Raw genomic sequence first — 21,376 nt, forward strand, 5'->3', positions numbered from 1 at the left:
ATCTATTCTTAAGTGTTTTATAGGTTTGGGTTTTATTTTTACACTTCTGGGTATTTATAACTAGAAGAGAGAAAGCTATTGATTTTGCAGTATTTCCATTAGGAGAGACTAAACTGTTATATAAAGAAATCCAAAAATGTGGTGACCCCAAAGAAATACAAATTTATTTATTTCTTGTGACTGTTTAGAATGTATATTACAAATTAACAGATGGCTTTTCACTAATGGTCATTAAGGGACTCAGGGGAATTCAGCTCTACCACCTTTAATATGTGCTTCCTGGCTTGTTCCAATAGACGCCATCCTTACATAGAGCAGCAGAAGAGAACATGGGGTAAAGTTTAGATTTATGGGACAAGCAGATAGCTGACAAATATTAGCTCTGCCCACATCTCACTGGAGGGAATTTGGCCATAGGCAACCTGTAATTGGAAGGAACCCTGAGAGATGTAACATGACAGGGATAATGCATACCTGGTTACCATTTTCTTAGTACAGAAGAAGGGATAGTGGGTTTTAGGAAATTTGTAGACTCTGCCGTGGTATACATATTCTCTATCTAGCCATTGTATTAAAGTCTCATTAACTGCAGTTTCCTTTTATAACTAAAAAGAAAGAAAGTGAAAGTGAAGTCGCTCAGTAGTGTCCGACTCTTTGTGACCCTGTGGATGGTAGCCCACCAGGCTCCTCAGTCCATGGGATTCTCCAGGCAAGAATACTGGAGTGGGTTGCCATTTCCTTCTCCAGGGGATCTTCCCGACCCAGGGGTCGAACCCAGGTCTCCTGCATTGCAGGCAGATGCTTTAACCTCTGACCCACCGGGGAAGCCCCTTTATAACTAGAGGAAGTTGGAATTTATATAATATTATATTTATCAATAAAGAAAAATGGCTTATTTATAGCTTCTTTTTCAATAATATTTCATTTTTTTTAAATAAAAAAATTTATTACAGGTATACATGTGTTCCCCATCCTGAACCCTCCTCCCTCCTCCCTCCCCATACCATCCCTGTGGGTCGTCCCAGTGCACCAACCCCAAGCATCCAGTATCGTGCATTGAACCTGGACTGGCATCTCGTTTCATACATGATATTTTACATGTTTCAATGCCATTCTCCCAAATCTTCCCACCCTCTCCCTCTCCCACAGAGTCCATAAGACTGTTCTATACGTCAGTGTCTCTTTTGCTGTCTCGTATACAGGGTTATCGTTACCATCTTTCTAAATTCCATATATATGCGTTAGTATACTGTATTGGTGTTTTTCCTTCTGGCTTACTTCACTCTGTATAATAGGTTCCAGTTTCATCCACCTCATTAGAACTGATTCAAATGTATTCTTTTTAATGGCTGAGTAATACTCCATTGTGTATATGTACCACTGCTTTCTTATCCATTCATCTGCTGATGGACATCTAGGTTGCTTCCATGTCCTGGCTATTATAAACAGTGCTGCGATGAACATTGGGGTACATGTGTCTCTTTCCCTTCTGGTTTCCTCAGTGTGTATGCCAGCAGTGGGATTGCTGGATCATAAGGCAGTTCTATTTCCAGTTTTTTTTTTTTTTTTCCTAATTTTATTTTATTTTTAAACTTTACATACTTGTATTAGTTTTGCCAAATATCAAAATGAATCTGCCACAGGTATACATGTGTTCCCCATCCCGAAGCCTCCTCCCTCCTCCCTCCCCATACCATCCCTCTGGGCCGTCCCAGTGCACCAGCCCCAAGCATCCAGCATCATGCATCGAACCTGGACTGGCAACTCGTTTCCTACATGATATTTTACATGTTTCATTGCCATTCTCCCAAATCTTCCCACCCTCTCCCTCTCCCACAGAGTCCATAAGACTGTTCTATACATCAGTGTCTCTTTTGCTGTCTCGTACACCGGGTTATTGTTACCATCTTTCTAAATTTCCAGTTTTTTAAGGAATCTCCACACTGTTCTCCATAGTGGCTGTACTAGTTCGCATTCCCACCAACAGTGTAAGAGGGTTCCCTTTTCTCCACACCCTCTCCAGCATTTATTATTTGTAGATTTTTGGATCGCAGGCATTCTGACTGGTGTGAAATGGTACCTCATAGTGGTTTTGATTTGCATTTCTCTGATAACGAGTGATGTTGAGCATCTTTTCATGTGTTTGTTAGCCATCTGTATGTCTTCTTTGGAGAAATGTCTATTTAGTTCTTTGGCCCATTTTTTGATTGGGTCGTTTATTTTTCTGGAGTTGAGCTGTAGGAGTTGCTTGTATATTTTTGAGATTAGTTGTTTGTCAGTTGCTTCATTTGCTATTATTTTCTCCCATTCTGAAGGCTGTCTTTTCACCTTGCTAATAGTTTTCTTTGTTGTTCAGAAGCTTTTAAGGTTAATTAGGTCCCATTTGTTTATTTTTGATTTTATTTCCAATATTCTGGGAGGTGGGTCATAGAGGATCCTGCTGTGATGTATGTTGGAGAGTGTTTTGCCTATGTTCTCCTCTAGGAGTTTTATAGTTTCTGGTCTTACGTTTAGATCTTTAATCCATTTTGAGTTTATTTTTGTGTATGGTGTTAGAAAGTGTTCTAGTTTCATTCTTTTACAAGTGGTTGACCAGATTTCCCAGCACCACTTGTTAAAGAGATTGTCTTTAATCCATTGTATATTCTTGCCTCCTTTGTCAAAGATAAGGTGTCCATATGTGCGTGGATTTATCTCTGGGCTTTCTATTTTGTTCCATTGATCTATATTTCTGTCTTTGTGCCAGTACCATACTGTCTTGATAACTGTGGCTTTGTAGTAGAGCCTGAAGTCAGGTAGGTTGATTCCTCCAGTTCCATTCTTCTTTCTCAAGATCGCTTTGGCTATTCGAGGTTTTTTGTATTTCCATACAAATTGTGAAATTATTTGTTCTAGCTCTGTGACGAATACTGTTGGTAGCTTGATAGGGATTGCGTTGAATCTATAAATTGCTTTGGGTAGTATACTCATTTTCACTATATTGATTCTTCCAATCCATGAACATGGTATATTTCTCCATCTATTAGTGTCCTCTTTGATTTCTTTCACCAGTGTTTTATAGTTTTCTATGGTGTATAGAACAGTCTTATGGACTCTGTGGGAGAGGGAGAGGGTGGGAAGATTTGGGAGAATGACATTGAAACATGTAAAATATCATGTAAGAAACGAGTTGCCAGTCCAGGTTCGATGCACGATACTGGATGCTTGGGGCTAGTGCACTGGGACGGCCCAGAGGGATGGTATGGGGAGGGAGGAGGGAGGAAGGTTCAGGATGGGGAACACATGTATACCTGTGGCGGATTCATTTTGATATTTGGCAAAACTAATACAAGTATGTAAAGTTTAAAAATAAAATAAAATTAAAAAAAAAAAGAAATAGATTTTTTTTTCCTTCAAAAACAAACAAAAATCCTCCCTCAAGCTTCTTTACTTCCCTTTCCTGATTACTGGTATGATATATAGAGAGTAGTCTTCTGTAGATAAATACAAGCCCACTGTATCATACATTCTTTAGCACAGAGCATTCCACTTTAAAGGAACTATGTCATTTTCCTTATATTATAATGTTAAATGAGTAAAAACAATTTAGTAACGATTTCCTTATTTGGTAATCATTTATTCTTGCTGGTGATAAAAATCAAGCCTTGCTTAGTAAGGTCAAATTTAAAAAATATTTCTTATGTTAATAATAATAATCACAAAAAATTAGCAATATCAGATACATTAAAAAGTATAAACTTTTGAAAAGATTTTAAACTAGTTATGAAATTAGAAGTTTCTCTCCCTGCATGCCATGAATAAGCTGCTAAGATTTATCTACTAAAATATCTTATCAACATTATTGCTTCACGATCCCATAATTTTTGTGTAGATTTGTCTGGAACTCTTGTTGGTTTCAACTTTTAGTGACCTACAAGGTCATTATAATTTGTGTACCCGTAAGTTACATTATATTCTGTGATAGCTTCTATTTAATCTACGGTAAAGAATTTAAACTGATCATAATGAGGTATGATGACCATATTTCACTGATCCAGAAAAAAACAACACATCACAGCAATAGTAATGGGACGAACCACCCAATTAATCAGTAGAAATTGGACAGGTTGCTTTGGAAGCTTTCCATGAGGGAAAGAAAGTGCTTCTGGTGCTTTGCTTCGAAAGCAAAGCACACTGGAATCCTTAATCTTCTTTGGTAGAGAGCAATTTGATTTCCATTCTTAAGTTTTATAAACCAGAATCTAATCCACAATGGAGGTGGAATTGCAGGACAGAGAAACTAGGGTGTTTATATTAAAATTACAGATCTAGTAACTTGTGATGATTGTCATGATTTTTGATGGAGCTCTTTGGGTGTTTCCTCTACCTGTGAATAATAATGGAAATATTATAATCTTGTAATCTATAAATTTTTTCATCTATAACTCATTCAATCCAGCCCCCAATATATTATCTACCCATTTCACAGGGAGGAATTTAGAGGCCTGGGATCTTCAATACACTCCTGCTAGAACTAGTGCAGAGGTACAAGTCTAGTTCACATCAAAACCCCAAATTTTACATCACTGCAGGTGAGAAATAGGGTAACTTCTCTGTTCCCAAGTGTTAACTGGAATAAAATAATAGAGACCTTAGCCATGGCAAAATGCTAACCCTTGTCTAAGCTTGTTTATTTCCTTCAGTGCCTAACCTTGTATTAAAAGAGAATAGAACTAATGGATTTCAAGGTAAAAGATCTTTTGAAATACTAAATAATCAAGCAGGTGTTTCCCATGCTGCTAGATCAGGAGCTGCTGTGGAAATTGTCTGCTTATTATAGCCCCATGATGAACTCATTCACAATTGTAGAAGGACCTGACCCTCGTTTTTATCTTAAGACATGGCAGAGTCCCACTTGGATGGAAAAATAGGTAACCTGATGTCAAATCCAATTTGTATAGTGCTTCTTAGTTCTTGCTGAAGCACCTTTCAATTCTAGTTCTTTGGTTAGGTTCTCAAATATCATATAAATATAGAAAACACAGTAAAAGAACCAGGACAACCAAACTCCCCTCAAGTCTGTTATATCATTGACCTCTCTTCTATCAAGTAGCATGTCAAAATTCTGAATTTTACTGAGAAGAAAAGATGGATTAGTTTTGTTTTCTGGTCTGTAGAAGAGGAGTTGAAGTGTCAGTGGAAAAGTACTTCTCTCCATCACCAGAGGAAGCTAATCAAGGAAAAATGTCTTCGGGGAACACACACATTAATCTCCAGCTGGATCACAGGGCTGTTACAAGGTGTAACTAATCGTATAGTTGTGACTCATCTCAGTCTGTAATAACATGCTTCACAGTGACATTCATGGTTGTATGAGACGGAAGTTGCCTGTAAAGGAAAAAGCACTGTTCAGCTGTAATGCCTGCAAGCCTGCGCCAGACTCAGTGACAGTTTGCAGTGAATGCAGCTATTGTGTTTCCACATTAACACATTGCCATATCCCCTCATCACAGTGCTTCTGAAAACTGTCTCCAGCAGTCATCGCCGGGCAGTTTCAGACCTGCAGGTTGTAATAAAAACTTTGATTTCAAAAATTACTTCTGTCAAGATGCACTGTAGTTGTCTACTCTGATCCACTGTGGTATTGAGTCCAGATGCTCAGAAATATTTTTTAAAAGATTTCTAAAGTGCCTAACACAGACCTTTCACAAAATATTGGTTTCCAGAACAGTATCTTTCAAGGTTTTCTACACTGAAGGGAAGATGTGCTATGACCTCTTGGATTCTGCTTGCCGATGAGATAACTGGAGTGGCGGGAGGAGGGATGACCTGGTGTGGGCCCCATGAGGCAGCACTCCATGGCTGCAGGTAGCACAATGCCTGTGGCCTTCTAATGAGGTGGGCCGCTTATCAGGGGCCCTTTTTACTTTAAAATTGTACAAATTTTTTGTTATAAAAATATCTATTCAAGAGCTTTTTGCATTTTTCTTTTCTCCAAAATTGAGAATTCCTTAGGAGGCAAGAACAGAGGTATAATTTTTTAAATTTATTTTTTAAGCTTTAAATTTTAAAATATTAATTTAAACAATTACCTTTTAAATTGTCTTTAAACTTTTCCTCATTTTTAAAATAAGAGAAAAGACAAATAAAGTGTATTGTAGAAGAATACAAGTTAGATGTTATGTACCATGTACCAAAAATTGCATACAGATGCAATTTTTACTGACACTGAGAACCAGAATTTACTCAGAATTTCCTGGTAGCCAAAGCCAAAAAAGAAATAAGGGATTATATTTTCATTTCTGAATTTATTTCAGTTCAGTTCAGTTCAGTCGCTCAGTCCTGTCTGACTCTTTGCGACCCCATGAATTGCAGCACGCCAGGCCTCCCTGTCCATCACCATCTCCTGGAGTTCACTCAAACTCACGTCATCGAGTCAGTGATGCCATCCAGCCATCTCATCCTCTGTTGTCCCCTTCTCCTCCTGCCCCCAATCCCTCCCAGCATCAGAGTCTTTTCCAGTGAGTCAACTCTTCACATGAGGTGGCCAAAGTACTGCAGTTTCAGCTTTAGCATCATTCCTTCCAAAGAACACCCAGAGCTGATCTCCTTTAGAATGGACTGGTTGGATCTCCTTGCAGTCCAAGGGACTCTCAAGAGTCTTCTCCAACACCACAGTTCAAAAGCATCAGTTCTGCAGTGCTCAGCTTTCTTCACAGTCCAACTCTCACATCCATACATGACCACTAGAAGAACCATAGCCTTGACTAGACAGACCTTTGTTGGCAAAGTAATGTCTCTGCTTTTGAATATGCTATCTAGGTTGGTCATAACTTTTCTTCCAAGGAGTAAGCGTCTTTTAATTTCATGGCTGCAGTCACCATCTGCAGTGATTTTGGAGCCCCCAAAAATAAAGTCTGACACTGTTTCCACTGTTCCCCATCTATTTCAAAGGAACTGCATATATTTTTCTACAAAAATAAACATTTCCTGGAAATAAATATTCCTAGGTTGGTATAAACCCTGATACTAATTGAAATATTTTTTAAAAAGACACTAATATGTACTATACAAATAAAATTTGGTATGAGAAATACTATCTTTTGTAAGCATTTTTTATGTCTGTCAGAACATTAAGAAGGACATCTACATTTTGGCCTGTGATATGCTTTTTTTTCTCAGCAGTAAAGATTATTGCTATATTTTAATCAATGTCTCTAATCTTATTTTTCAGAATGACAAATCCCCAAGGCGATCTGCAAGTCGATCAAGTAATATTTCAAAAGTAGGTGAAATATGTTCATTTCCTTGTTTATTGATTTACGTGTTTTAGAGTTCAAGTAAATATTTTATAATGTTTTACGTGCAGTTGTTATCTGTGACCAATGTACAAATATGACTTGCTAATGGTAATAACTATTTTAAGGGTTTACTGTGATAAAAGGACATGCTTTCACACAACAAAATGAGTGAAGCTATTTTTTCCTCTTCAGTGCTATATGCAAAAAATAATTTACTGCTTTCAGGGTGTCACTCAAAGCATGTTAATCCTCTCACTTCAGCTCAGAGAGCTGCCATACACATCAGTGGAAACTCTGTCAAACATCATGGTACAATGTGCATGAACTCAATTTTTCCAGGAGTTTGGGCTCAACTATGGTGGAACTTAACCAGGACAAGTTTTTGAAAGCAATTTAAGACATTAGTTTGGTAAGATATTTGCTTTAAAGAGTCAATGGTTGAAAAAAATCATATTGCTCCCTAGATTTATCTATAAATCCAAGCAAAACACCAGAGTATTGAAAAGCTTATGGCATAGGAGAGATATTCTGGGTTTTTATTTCACCTTGAAAAAAATTCAGTTCAGTTCAATCGCTCAGTTGTGTCCAACTCTTTGCAACCCCATGGACTGCAGCACACCAGGCCTCCCCATCCATCACCAACTCCCAGAGTTTACTCAACTCATGTCCATTGAGTTGATGATGCCAAACAACCATCTCATCCTCTGTCTTCCACTTCTCCTTCTGCCTTCAATCTTTCCCAGCATTAGGGTCTTTCCAATGAGTCAGTTCTTTGAATCAGGTTCCCAAGTACTGGGGCTTCAGCTTCAGCATCAGTCTTTCCAATGAATATTCAGAACTGATTTCCCTTAGGATGGACTTGTTGGATCTCCTTGCTGTCCAAGGGGCTCCCAAGAGTCTTCTCCAACACCACAGTTCAAAAACATCAATTCTTCGGTGCTCAGCTTTATTTACAATCCAACTCACATCCATACATGACTATTAGAAAACTATAGCTTTTACTAGACAAACATTCCTTGGGTTGGTCATAATTTTTCTTCCAAGGATCAAGTGTCTTTTAATTTCATGGCTGCAATCAATACCTGCAGTGACTTTGGAGCCCTAAAGAAATTAAGTCGGTCACCGTTTCCACTGTTTCCCCATCTATTTGCCATAAAGTGATGGGACCAGATGCCATGATCTTAGTTTTCTGAATGTTGAGTTTTAAGCCAACTTTTTCACTCTCCTCTTTCACTTTCATCAAGAAGCTGTTTAGTTCCTCTTCACTTTCTGCCATTAGGGTGGTGTCATCTGCATATCTGACGTTATTGATATTTCTCTCGGCAATCTTGATTCCAGCTTTTGCTTCATCCAATCCAGCATTTCTCATGATGTACTCTGCATATAAGTTAAATAAGCATGGTGACATACAGCTTTGATGTACTCCTTTCCCAAATTGGAACCAGTCTGTTGTTCCATGTCTGGTTCTAACTATTGCTTATTGACCTGCATACAGATTTCTCAGGAGGCAGGTCAGGTGATCTGGTAGTCCCATCCCTTTAAGAATTTTTTAAAGTTTGTTGTGATCCACACAGTCAAAGGCATTGGCATAGTCAATAAAGCAGAAGTAGATACTTTTCTCGAACTCTCTTGCTTTTTTAATGATCCAGTGGATGTTGGCAATTTGATCTCTGGTTCCTCTGTCTTTTCTAAATCCATCTTGAATATCTAGAATTTCACGGTTAATTTACTGTTGAAACCTGGCTTGGAGAATCTTGAGTATTACTTTGCCAGTGTGTGAAATGAGTGCAATTGTGTGATAGTTTAAACATTCTTTGGCATTGCCTTTCTTGGGGATTGGAATGAAAACTGGCCTTTTCCAGTCCTGTGGCCACTGCTGAGTTTTCCAAATTTGCTGTCATATTAAGTGCAGCACTTTCACTACATCACCTTTTAGGATTTGAAATAGCTTGACTGGAATTCCATCACCTCCACTAGCTTTGTTCATAGTGATGCTTCCTAAGGCCCACTTGACTTCATATTCCAGGACGTCTGGCTCTAGGGGAGTGATCACACCATAGTGATTATCTGGTCATGAAGATCTTTTTTGTACAGTTCTTCTGTGTATTCTTGCCACCTCTTCTTATATATTCTGCTTCTTTTAGGTCCATACCATTTCTGTACTTTCTTGTACCCATCTTTGTATGAAAAGTTCTTTTGGTATCTCTAATTTTCTTGAAGAGATCTCTGGTTTTTCCCATTCTATTTTTTTCCCTCTATTTCTTTGCACTGATCACTGAGGAAAGCTTTCTTATTTCTCCTTGCTATTCTTTGAAACTCTGAATTCAGATGGGTATATCTTTCCTTTTCTCCTTTGCCTTTCGCTTCTCTTCTTTTCATAACTATTTGTAAGGCATTTTCAGACAACCATTTTGCCTTTTTGCATTTCTTTTTCATGGGGATGATCTTGATCCCTGCTTCCTGTACAATGTCATGAACCTCCATCATGACAGAGTTCTTCAGGCACTCTGTCTATCAGATCTAATCCCTTGAATCTATTTGTTACTTTCACTGTATAATCATAAGGGATTTGATTTCGGCCATACCTGAATGGTCTAGTGGTTTTCCCTACTTTCTTCAACAAAAATTAAGAGCTATTTTCTAAGATGAGTTGCTATGCAATTTATAAACTGATATTTGGAGAGTGAAAAATCATTTAGAGCCATTTGTGAAATTGAAAAATTATGACTTCTGAAAATTTAATGCTGATAAAGATGAATTTGCCATGAAGAGAACTTCCATGACAGGTCCTCTCAGTTGCCAGCACCCTTTCCAGCCCTGAGATCAGCTTTGTATATAAATTTTGCATTATTTTCCTTCAGGAGGGCTCCCAAAGCAGCAATAAACTATAGGTACTACAGAACATAGACCCACTCCCATTTTGATAAGTTTTTGTTTTGTCTTGTTTTCACAAACAAAGGGCTTTATTATTCAGCCCTTTGGAAAAAAAATAGCAGTAGCCAAATTATCAGCATTTTCTTAAGCTGGTTTCCCAAGGCTGATTTTAATGAGACAGTGTTAAGATGGTCAGGTGAAGCCTGTCAACACACTGGGTCAGGTACAGAAATGCCTGCACTTAAGAAGCTCTAATAGATAGTAGAGATGCCTGTCTGTTGCTCTATATGGAGACCACCTCTCTGTGTTGCAATGCTCTCCACTGTACAGACAAGCTCAGTAACAAAGGCCAGAACAAAAGCAGTCAGTGTTTCTGCTTCCAAGATGTGCAGAGATGCAACACACCCATGGAGAATTGTATCTCAGCAGCTGGAACCGCTCATCTCTATGGACTTTCCAATCTAGGCATCTTCCTAACGTTTGCGAGTCCCTGTGCCCAGAAGTTAAAGCACCAGCCCCAGGGACAGGGGACCTGAGTGTACGTCATCACTGTCACTTCCTATCTCTGGGACCAGAGACACTCATCCTCCCTGAGACACGCTTGCCACCACTGAGACGTGAGGCGATGGTATCAGTCACTTGAAAGTTTTTCTCAAGTGGTTGTGAATCAAAACAGTACCTTTCAAATGTCAATCATCATCACATCATGGAGAGCCCTTCCTGTAAGTACATGGCATCATCATCTTTCTGAACATGAATGTTAATATTGACCTAAAAACCTGTAGACAGTACTGACAACTCCTTCGTCATGCCAAATATTGCTTTGTGACCCAGGTGAAATTGTATCTTCATTTCCAAGCTGCTGTTTGACTTCTACATAATGCAGCATGTTTATTACTTTTACCTTTTCTTTTATTCTTTTTTTTAAATTGGAGGATAATTGCTTTTCAAATGTTGTGATGGTTTCTGCTGTACATCAACATGAATCAGTCATAATCATGTTCATTCTTTAAGAAGTGAGAAAGTCTGAAGTAAAGTTTCCCTTCCATGAGTTCTCCTTCCAGGTTCTGACACATATTAATTGCAGCCTTGAGTGGGAGACAATTGACGATAAAATACATTATATTCAAAGAGAAAAGAAGAGTTCTGTTCTTCTAATTGTGTAGTTGCAAAAGCTCAAATCATCACACACCTGTAGGGGTGAAAAGATTTCAGTATGCTTAAGTTTATTTTGCTTCAGCCAACAGGATTCCACTTTTATTTACGTTCAGAAGGATGGGCACAAAAGACAAATCCATTGTTGAATCCTTAATATTTTTAATTGAATGATTAAGTGATAAACTCTTCATTAAGATGAGATAACTTACCAAAGATGGAATGGAAAATTATAGCAATATTTGAGCTATTGGACTTTTAAAGAGGTGGATAAAAAAAATTACAATGAAACAAGGGTGATTTTTCTCTAAATTTCTCAAAAAAATTTTGTTAAACACTAAAAAAGTGTTTCTCAAAGGTGTGATAATTAATATAACAGAGTAATCAAGACCATTAAGACCATGGATTCAGAGTAACTGCTTAGAAGTGTCATTTAATTTCTTTAGTAACTTTATGTGTAAAAGAAGAGTATCTAACAGTATCTGTCTCTCAGAGGAGTACTTAGCACAGTAGCCAGCACTCTTTCAGTATGAGCTGCTATTATTATGGGGCTTTTAATGCTGACATCTCAGCGACAACACAGTGAGTGCTCAGCAATCTTTTTGTGAGTAAGTGAATTTGTGACTCTAGTCATAGTGTATGCATCATTCTCTGGGCAGAATGAGAGTAAATATTAATAATAGATTGGACAGGATGAAGTCAAGTTTAAGATTAAGTAAAACTTTTGTGATCTGACATAATTTTATTGAAAAATGACTACACATTCTTGTTTCACTAAAATGTGCATGTATGTTTAACAATAAAAATTCTTTTTGTTCAGTGATAATCCTACTCATAACGAGCATCTTCCTTAACTGTTGTCAAATTTCTGTTATCCCTGATCATTTCATAAAAGAAAGTCACAGTTCAGAGGACTCCATCCTGCAGAACTGTCCCCCTTACTGTTGAGTCTTCCGATTTCCTGCAGTTACTTACTGAATCAGACCTTCTAGTCATTAATATTTGTGAAATGTCTCCATTGGGAATCTTATTCTATCCTTGGAATGATGGAGTAATGAGAAAAATCCCCTCCAAGTTCTCAGCAAGCTTAAAGTGAAGAAATTCAGATGTGGCATAGATATATGAGATACAACTTATAATTTAATATATACAGAAATTATAATTTACTATATATTAAGTAGAATTATGTGCAAAAAAAGATAACAGAGCAAGCAGCCCTGCACCTTTCCCCTCTAGAAAGTTCTAGCAAGGATGGCCCTTGGCTGGTATCTAGGATTTCAGGAGTGGGATACTACCACCCTAACTGGTAAGAATGGCTCATGGTGCTTAAGTTGTGCCAACAATATTGCTTATCCTAGAGACCTGCTTTCATTATGGGAGATCTGGGATTTGGGTACATGCTAGACAGTGAGTACCTGCATGACCAGCCCCCAGTAAATGTTGGGGCTGGGTTTCTACTGAGTCTCCCTGGTAGATAGCACTTATCTGTTACCAACACACACAACTACAAGAATTAAGCACATCTTGTATGACTCCCCAGGGAGTCAACTTGTGGATATTTGGAACTCTGCTTCCAGTTCCCTCTGGATTTCACCTTATGTGACTTTTCCCTTTGCTGACTTTGCTTTGTGTCCTTTCACTATAATAAACCATAGAGATGAATATAATTACAAGTTCATTCCTGTGAGCAGTTCTAGGCAGTCACTGCCCCAGGTGTGGTCATGGGAACCTCTGATACTCCAGCCAAAAGCGTACAGACCAGAGGTTGTGGGGGTGCATTTCCATTTGGCCACAGGATAGCACTAGGGAAGAACTGTATATTAACAGGGACTTGGAGGATGGGTATGACTTGATCAAATTCAAGGAAAGTATGTTTAAAGATATATATGTGGAAGGCATATAAGTTAGAAAGCATGGATTACAAGGAGAAGGATGCACAAAACAGTTTTTCAGGTCCTTTGAGGTGGAACATTGGTCATACGACATTCTCTTTAATGGTACAAGTGTTCCCTGGCTTGGAAACAGAGATGGATTTAGAATTCATCAAGATCCTTGGGACCTTTTTTAGTAAACAGGACATTATTGTAAACAGACCATTATTATTTTTGCTATTCAGGGTTGTATAAGTCCTGACTGATTTTGCTGTTGTGAATATGAAATATCCAAGTGTGGGATAAATAAAAATGTTGAATTGTTAGTAAACATTTAAAGTTTTTCTCCGTAGTCTTTACCTTTGAATCTTTCTACCTCATATTATTCAATTGCAATTATACTTTGAGTTTTCTGGTTATTCCAATCTTGAGATGTTTTTATTAGTTTATATTTATATTTATAGCTTGCTTTAGATGTAAAAGATACATTTGTGACTTTTTTCTTACACTAATAGGATTTGTGTGCATTAGCTATGTTAATGCTGATCCAAAAACAACAGAGATGCTATATAAAAACTTAAAAACAATGTATGTGAGATTGTCAAAATATCTCATTGTGAATATACCAGCATTCATTTTCCTCCTCACTTATCCCTCTAAAAAGCTGCTTTTGATATTAGTGTTTGTTGCTGCTTTTTTTGGGGGGGGTGGGGTGGGGGAGGCATTTTATTATTTTTTTTAATACAAATTTATTTATTTTAATTGGAGGCTAATTACTTTACAGTATTGTATTGGTTTTGCCATACATCAACGTGAATCCACCACGGGTGTACATGTGTTCCCCATCCTGAATCCCCCTCCCACCTCCCTCCCTGTACCATCCCTCTGGGTCATCCCGGTGCACCAGCCCCAAGCATCCTGTATCCTTAATCGAACCTGGACTAGTGATTCGTTTCATATATGATATTAGACATGTTTCAATGCCATTCTCCCAAATCATCCCACCCTCTTATTTTTTATTGAAGGATAATTGCTTTACAGAATTTTGCTATTTTCTGTCAAACCGCAACATGAATCAGCCATAGGTACACATACGTCACCTCCCTTTTGAACCTCCCTCCCATCCCCATCGCCATCTCACCCCTCTAGGTTGATAAAGAGCCCCTGTTTGAGTTTCCTGAGCCATACAGCAAATTCCCATTTGCTATCTATTTTACATATGCTTTTTAACACACATATAGCTCACAAATAGATTCCTCAAGAGGCAAAATTAGTCAAATTTGGCTTTTCTTTTCTTTTCTTTATTCTAGGGTAAGGCCTCATTATATTCAACTTGTAACAGCATATTATGTATTTCACAAGAAAAGCCTTTCAAGAGCAAACTGTGAAAGAGAAAGAAAGCCTTGCACTTTCAGTTCAAATCAACATCTAGAATTTTTTTTAAATAAAACACGTTATACTTTTTGCTGTATGTAGGAAGCAGTTCATAAAGTTTAATCTATTTGTGAAAAAAACAATTCAAAAGCCACTATCTTAAAATGATGTTTGTTAGCTTCCATTATTTCCTGTTATATTTCCTGCACTTAGTTGCTCAGTCATGTCCAACTCTTTGTGACCCCATGGACTGTAGCCCACCAGGTTCCTCAGTCGCTGGGGATTCTCCAGGCAAGAATACTGGAGTGGGTTGCCATGCCCTCCTCTGGGGATCTTCCCAAGCCAGGGATCGAACCCAAATCTCCCATGTTGCAGGAGGATTCTTTACCTTCTAAGTCACCAGGGAACCCTTCCCCAGGGGATATTCCTGACCCAGGAATCAAACTGGGGTCTCCTGCACTGCAAGCAGATTCTCTACCAGCTGAGCTACCAGGAAAGCCCGTTATACTCCCTAGGTCTCACTTATTTAACAAAGGATCATCAAAGTTGTGGAGAAGGCAATGGCAACCCACTCCAGTACTCTTGCCTGGAAAATCCCATGGACAGAGGAGCCTGATAGGCTGCAGTCCATGGGGTCGCTAAGAGTCTGGACACGACTAAGAGACTTCACTTTCTCTTTTCATCTTCATGCATTGGAGAAGGAAATGGCAACCCACTCCAGTGTTCTTGTCTGGAGAGTCCCAGGGATGGGGGAGCCTGGTGGCCTGCTGTCTATGGGGTTGCACAGAGTCGGACATGACTGAAGCGACTTAGCACCAGCAGCAGCATCTAAGTTGTTCAACTGGTCTCTACCTAGAAATATTCTACACCATGTTAGGGTAAAGATGGCACATAATGTATAAAATATTATTGCTAAAGTATTCCCTTTTCCTGTCTGTGTGCCCCAGCTCACTCTTCAGTAAGTGAAGGTATATAGCATGTCAACATAATTTATTCAACATTTTTAAGGATATATGTTTTAAATATGTGCTTTCTTTTGATCAAATACCTTGATTCTACTTCTGTAAATCTTCATCTCTTTCCCTTTAAGATTCCAATGTGTTTTTCAGCAAGGTCAAAGTGAATGTGTTCCCCCAATTTAACATGTATTGGGAATTTGTTCCGCTGAACCTGAGCTAAGCATTTGGATCTCAGAACAGGTGTTTAATGTTCTGAATTAGTGAGAGATCCATCTTTGTTTGCTTATACAAGGGACCTATAAATCACCCATACCTTCAGACTACATACCTTGAGAGGATAATTTTGACATGTTGATGAAGTAAAATTGGATGTAGAATTAGGAAACAGCTAGAAAGGAGGTGGACTAATTTGAGAACTGTCTTAGCACTTGGATCAGGACCTGTCCAGAGACCAAAGTTGAGGAAATCGGTATAAATTTAATCTAGTTATCAAAAGTGATGGTGATGGATTAAGAGAACCTGAGACCTTCTTATATTACGAGGTCTTCCTCTATATACACTCTCTCTTTAGGTGATCTCATCAGGTCTTGTGCCAACAACTCTTGAATAGATGTTTCTAGCCCTGATTTCTGCCATGAATTCTAGGATCAAATAGCCTACTCCACTTTTCCACTTGGATGTGCAACAGGAATCTGTCTTAGGTCAGGTGTCCCAGTGCAGGTGCTGAACAGGGAATTGTTTGCAGTGGTGCCCTGTGGGAGTGTAGTGGGCGAAATAGGACAGGAGGAGGAGGTCAAGAAAGTCCCACCCACCAATCCTGCATGGGGACCCTGCAGGATAAAGTGAGCTTGAAGCCTTCCCTACCTGAAGCAGGGAAACAAGGCTACTTCTCTCACCAGCCATCCAATTCAGGGTGCTTTGAGAGAGGAAACATCCAGCTCCATTGACTCTCTAACATCAGGAATCTAAGATGCCCAGTGCAGTTTTCCAGCAAAGCCCAGTTGCAGGATTTGAGAAAACAAACTGTCCAGAGGCTTCAGGAGTCAGGCACTGGCACAGTCAAAGTGGCCACCAGACTGGGTCTTGCTAGAACCTTGGAAGCATCTGCTACTGCCTGTCTATCAAACCACCAGGATCCATGTGATGCTCGGTGACAATTTCTGAGGAAGGAAGAAAATATGTGGACTAGTAGGATGACCTCTTACTGCTGCCAAAGCCATCACTGATTCATCCCTTCTTTCTACCCACTCATCCCCAATATCCCTCATTCTTGATGATCAGTTTTGTTAGACAAGGAAGCTGGCTGGTGAGGTATACCTCACCCCCACTGGGAGTTCTCCCCCAGTCCCAATGATCATGCCCTTAACAAGTTGCAATTGATCTAATCAACCATTTGAAGTTAAACCTGTGTGGGAAATGGAAAAATGTTGCAGTGAATCCCCTAAGTTTTAAACTTATCTTGCTTCCTCATTAGTGGCAGCCACCCTACTTCCTCATGATGGCCAAGTCCACTGTAGAGTGAATTGCTGCTCAGCCTCCCAGACAACATACTGTGTTACTCATGAGGGAAAGCTCCAGTCCTGTGGCCCACCAATATCCTGACCATGGACCTGATGATGGTCCAGTCCTGTGGCCCACTGATGTCCTGACCACCAACTGGATAATGGCCCCATCCTGTGGCCCACTGATACCCTGACCATGGACCTAATGATGGCCCCACCCTGTGGCCCACTGATGTCCTGACCATGGACCTGATGATGGTCCAGTCCTGTGGCCCACTGATGTCCTGACCGTGGACCTGATAATGGTCCCAGCCTGTGGGCCACTGATGTCTTGACCGAGGATCTGAAAATGGCCCAGTCCTGTGGCCCACTGATGTCCTGACCACGGACCTGATAATGGTCTAGTCATGTGGCCCACTGATGTCCTGACCAGACTTTCTAGAGCCCAGTAGCATTCCAGAAGTTTGCTTTCCATATTATAAGGGGAACTCCGCAATGCTGTGGCCTTGATCTGAAACAATGATGTTTTCACTGCAGTCCTCCCTTTGGAATTTGAGAGAGAACCTGCCTGGCATTCCTATCAACCATGGTAACTCGAATAACACAGAACTTGCCCCTTACTGTAGCTCTAGCATCTAGCTCACTTGTTTTGCAGCTGATCCCTCAGCAGAAGCTTCTCTCATTCAAGTCCCACTCAAAACTGGTAGCCTTCTGAGTCATCTGATAAAGGGCCTAAGAATTATTCCAAAGTGTGGATTTTGCTCCAAAACTCAGAATTCTAACAAGCACTCTGGGCCTTTCTTCACAGTAAGATTAGATGAAAAATATGTCTGAAGGGACTGTCTCAGTGTGCATAATACAATGGGATCCCTAAAATTTTCACTGGGTTGGCCAATTTCTGAACGTTTGTGGGATTTTTCTCCCACCCTCATGTCTTAATAAGAGCTTCAGATTACTGGCCCTTCCTCTCCATTATATCCAATTAACATGATATCAGCACACAATGGATTAATCTGATGTTTGACAATTGACATACAATCAAGATCACCTTCAATCTATATTGTGATGTGTCCCTGGGGCAGGACCAGGAATGTGTACTGCTCTCCACGCCAGGTGAATGCAAACTGTTTTTGATACTGTTTTATGATGAATATTGGAAAGAACATGTTACTAGAACAATAGCTTCATACTATATACTGGTGCAGCACCTGATAGGCCTCGCACCCCCACTGTATCCAATATTTGATGGTGAGGGTATCTGACTCAACAGGTGTCTGCAGGAACAGACTAGAAATTAAGTGATGACTTGATGGAAACAACCACCTTTATATCCTTTTAAGTCTGTTCTCATGCAACAGTGAATGTTATCCTTTTCAAATATATGCCAGATAGTGTCTTGCTCCTGTTTCAGCCCTCCAATGGTTTCCTATACCACTCAGTGTGTGTGAGAGTGTGTGTTAGTCTCTCAGTCGTGTCCAACTCTTTGCAACACCATGGACTGTAGCCCGCCAGTCTCCTCTGTCCATGGAATTCTCCAGGCAAGAGTACTGGAGTGGGTTGATATCCCCTTCTCCAATATTACTCAGAGTGAAATATTAATCCTGAAGCTGTCTAACAGATGAGATGTATTTCTCATCTCTCTTCCTCTGGGTCCCTCAGCTCCAGATGCACTGGCCTCTTCTGCTTTAGGATATTTGCTCTCCCTACCCCTGGCCACTCAGAAGCCTCACTCCCCACATGTCTGCATAACTGGCTTCCTCAGTTTTTCTCCTTAGATAACACCTTATTAGTGAGAACCTATCTCCTTTTCTGATGTATTTTCCTTTAAGGATTATAATCTGCAATATTGTTTATTTTCTTTATTTGTTTTATTTAAGCTCTATGAGAGCAAGAACTTCATTACTTGGTTCAATACTGCTTCCTCAGCACCTTGAAAAGACTGAGTAATATAACCTCACTAGATATGCTGAATGAGCCAATAGAGCTAATTTTGCTTTGTTAGTTTTAGGATGTATGTTCCTGATGTGGAATCTGTGGGTTCACGGAGCAGTGATACTGAGGTGAGGCCAGTCCATGACTCACTGTTACCAGTACTCACAAGACAGGCCCAAAGTACACATGTTTATAACAGATTCAATTGATGTCCCACCCAGATGCTTGACACCAGCCACATTCCCCCCAGCTTCCCTGGGTGTTTTCATGTACTTCTTCATCTCTCTTCCTCTCCAGAGATTTTCCCTAAATCAACTGTTGCCTTTCACCCTGATACATAACTCGTGAGCAGTTTTTTAATCATACGCACAAAAGAACATCTATTAGAGAAGAGGCACTAAATAGGAGGAAGGGGAAGTGTGTCCAGTGTATCTCAACCAGCCCAAGCATCCCGGCCACTGTGCCAGAGCCTGTAAATGGTGTAGCCATGTTGGCAGAGAAGGACACCTTGCGCAAGCACTGTAGTGTGGTCTCTTCCTCACCAGGGGTGATACAGCCACCAGCTCTGCTGAGTGAACATTTGACCTGAAGAAGTAGAGGCTGATGTTGAGCCCCCTAGTTTAGTACCATTTAGACCAACCAGCCACTTACAGTAGCTTGATTATGTCACATGCCTTCTGGGTTTGCCTCTCCTGGAAAGCTAGAACTAGAGTGAAGTAAGAAAAGCACTAGGCTTAGACACATAATGTAAGGGGTGCCAAAATCTCAGCAATCAAGATATATTTTAATGTAATATTGTGAGAACCAAATGTCTTGCAAAAGCTCCATGATAAATAAGATATCTAATTTTTAAATAAAAACAGGATGAGTACTACACCAGGCCATATGCAGCCAGAAGCAAAAATCTGTAATACTGAATTTTTTAATATATTTAATATTTTGGTATTTGTTCATCGTGAATGTTTTTGCATTAATTTGTTAATGGTTTAAAATATCTTTTTCTCTTGAATACTGAGTTTTTAAGTGCACCGTTACATTGCATGCATGAGTTAAGTGTCTCATTTTCTAGCTCAAGTCCTGGTTATGTGCCTCACATGACAGTTTCAAGCTACCATCAACAGCTATGAACTTAGCATTTGATCTACTAACACAGGATTCTGCTTAACATCACATCAGACCCAGGAACTCATAAAGGTGGAACAGTGGATGTATGACTATGGGCCTCCTCCATCCATCCCTATCAGCCAGATGCTGTCAGTGTATCAACACCAAGTATAAAGACTTTGGAAGATAAATGGGATGTATAAGCCTAGAAGATACTGATGCACTACATTTTTTAAACCAACACCCATCAAACCTAGATAACGCATTAAAAAGCAGAGACATCACTTTGCCACAAAGAGGTCCATATAGTCAAAGCTATGGTTTTTCCATAATCATGTACAGATGTGAGAGTTGGACCATAAAGAAGGCTGAATGCTGAAGAACTAATGTTTTTGAATTTGGTGTTGGAGAAGACTCTTGAGAGTCCCTTGGACTGCAAGGAGATCAAACTAGTCGATCCTAAAGGAAATCAATCCTGAATATTCATTGGAAGGACTGATGCTGAGTCTGAAGCTCTAGTATTTTGGCTACCTGGTGGGAAGAGCTGATTCATTGGAAAAGACCCTGATGCTGGGAAAGATTGAAGGCAGCAGGAGAAGGGGACAACAGAGGATGAGATGGTTGGATGGCATCAGTGACTCAATAGACATGAATTTGAGCAAGCTCTGGGAGATGGTGAAGGACAGGGAAGCCTGGCATGCTGCAGTTTATGGGGTTGCAAAGAGTCGGACACAACTAAGTGACTAAAAAACAACTGTGTGTGTGCCAGAGCTGCCATATGGGATCAGCTGAACCTAGCATTCAGGTAAGACTACACTCTGCCCAGCTCTGTAGTTCCTGCTCTATAACTTCTTCCCTCATTCCACTTCTAAAGACACTGCCCTGGTAAATCATTTGGACAAGAATTCTTGTCTCAGGCTCTGTTTCTAAGGAATCTGACTTAAGCAGCTTCAGTATCAGTATCAGTTCAGTCACTCAATCATGTCCAACTCTCTTGTGAGATAATCTGCCCTGGGACATCTAATATATTTTTAGAAAATTCAAATTTCTAAACTATCAAGAAAGCTTTAGAAAGTCCAGTGGGGGAAAGGAATCACTTCAAATTGAGTGTGTGTATATGTATATTTAAATTTTGGGGAAGAAACTACATAATTTTCATCAGCTGAAAAATTTTCAAAATGTGAATTATGTCTCCACATATCTGTAGAGAAATGCATATAAAATATTAGTCTTTTGGATCATGGTGAGCTTTGATTGTTTGCTACAGCTGACTTGACCAGCCCTATTGTTGTTTGTAAAACAGAATAGGACAGCTTCTATGATTT

At 39.6% G+C, this 21,376-nt stretch overlaps 1 protein-coding gene across 3 annotated transcripts in view; it reads left to right on the plus strand.

Moving 5' to 3' along the window:
- The window catches only part of MARCH1 (membrane associated ring-CH-type finger 1), a 1,103,404-nt gene that overhangs the window by 844,068 nt on the left and 237,960 nt on the right, over positions 1 to 21,376 (plus strand). For all 3 annotated transcript variants that reach the window (XM_027543679.1, XM_027543680.1, XM_027543678.1), the window contains one exon: positions 7,214 to 7,264. In XM_027543679.1, coding sequence (XP_027399480.1) covers positions 7,214 to 7,264 — 51 coding nt within the window. The remainder of the gene's footprint in view (positions 1 to 7,213; positions 7,265 to 21,376) is intronic.

Source organism: Bos indicus x Bos taurus, chromosome 6, assembly GCF_003369695.1.
Source record: "Bos indicus x Bos taurus breed Angus x Brahman F1 hybrid chromosome 6, Bos_hybrid_MaternalHap_v2.0, whole genome shotgun sequence".
NCBI classification, from domain to species: domain Eukaryota; kingdom Metazoa; phylum Chordata; class Mammalia; order Artiodactyla; family Bovidae; genus Bos; species Bos indicus x Bos taurus.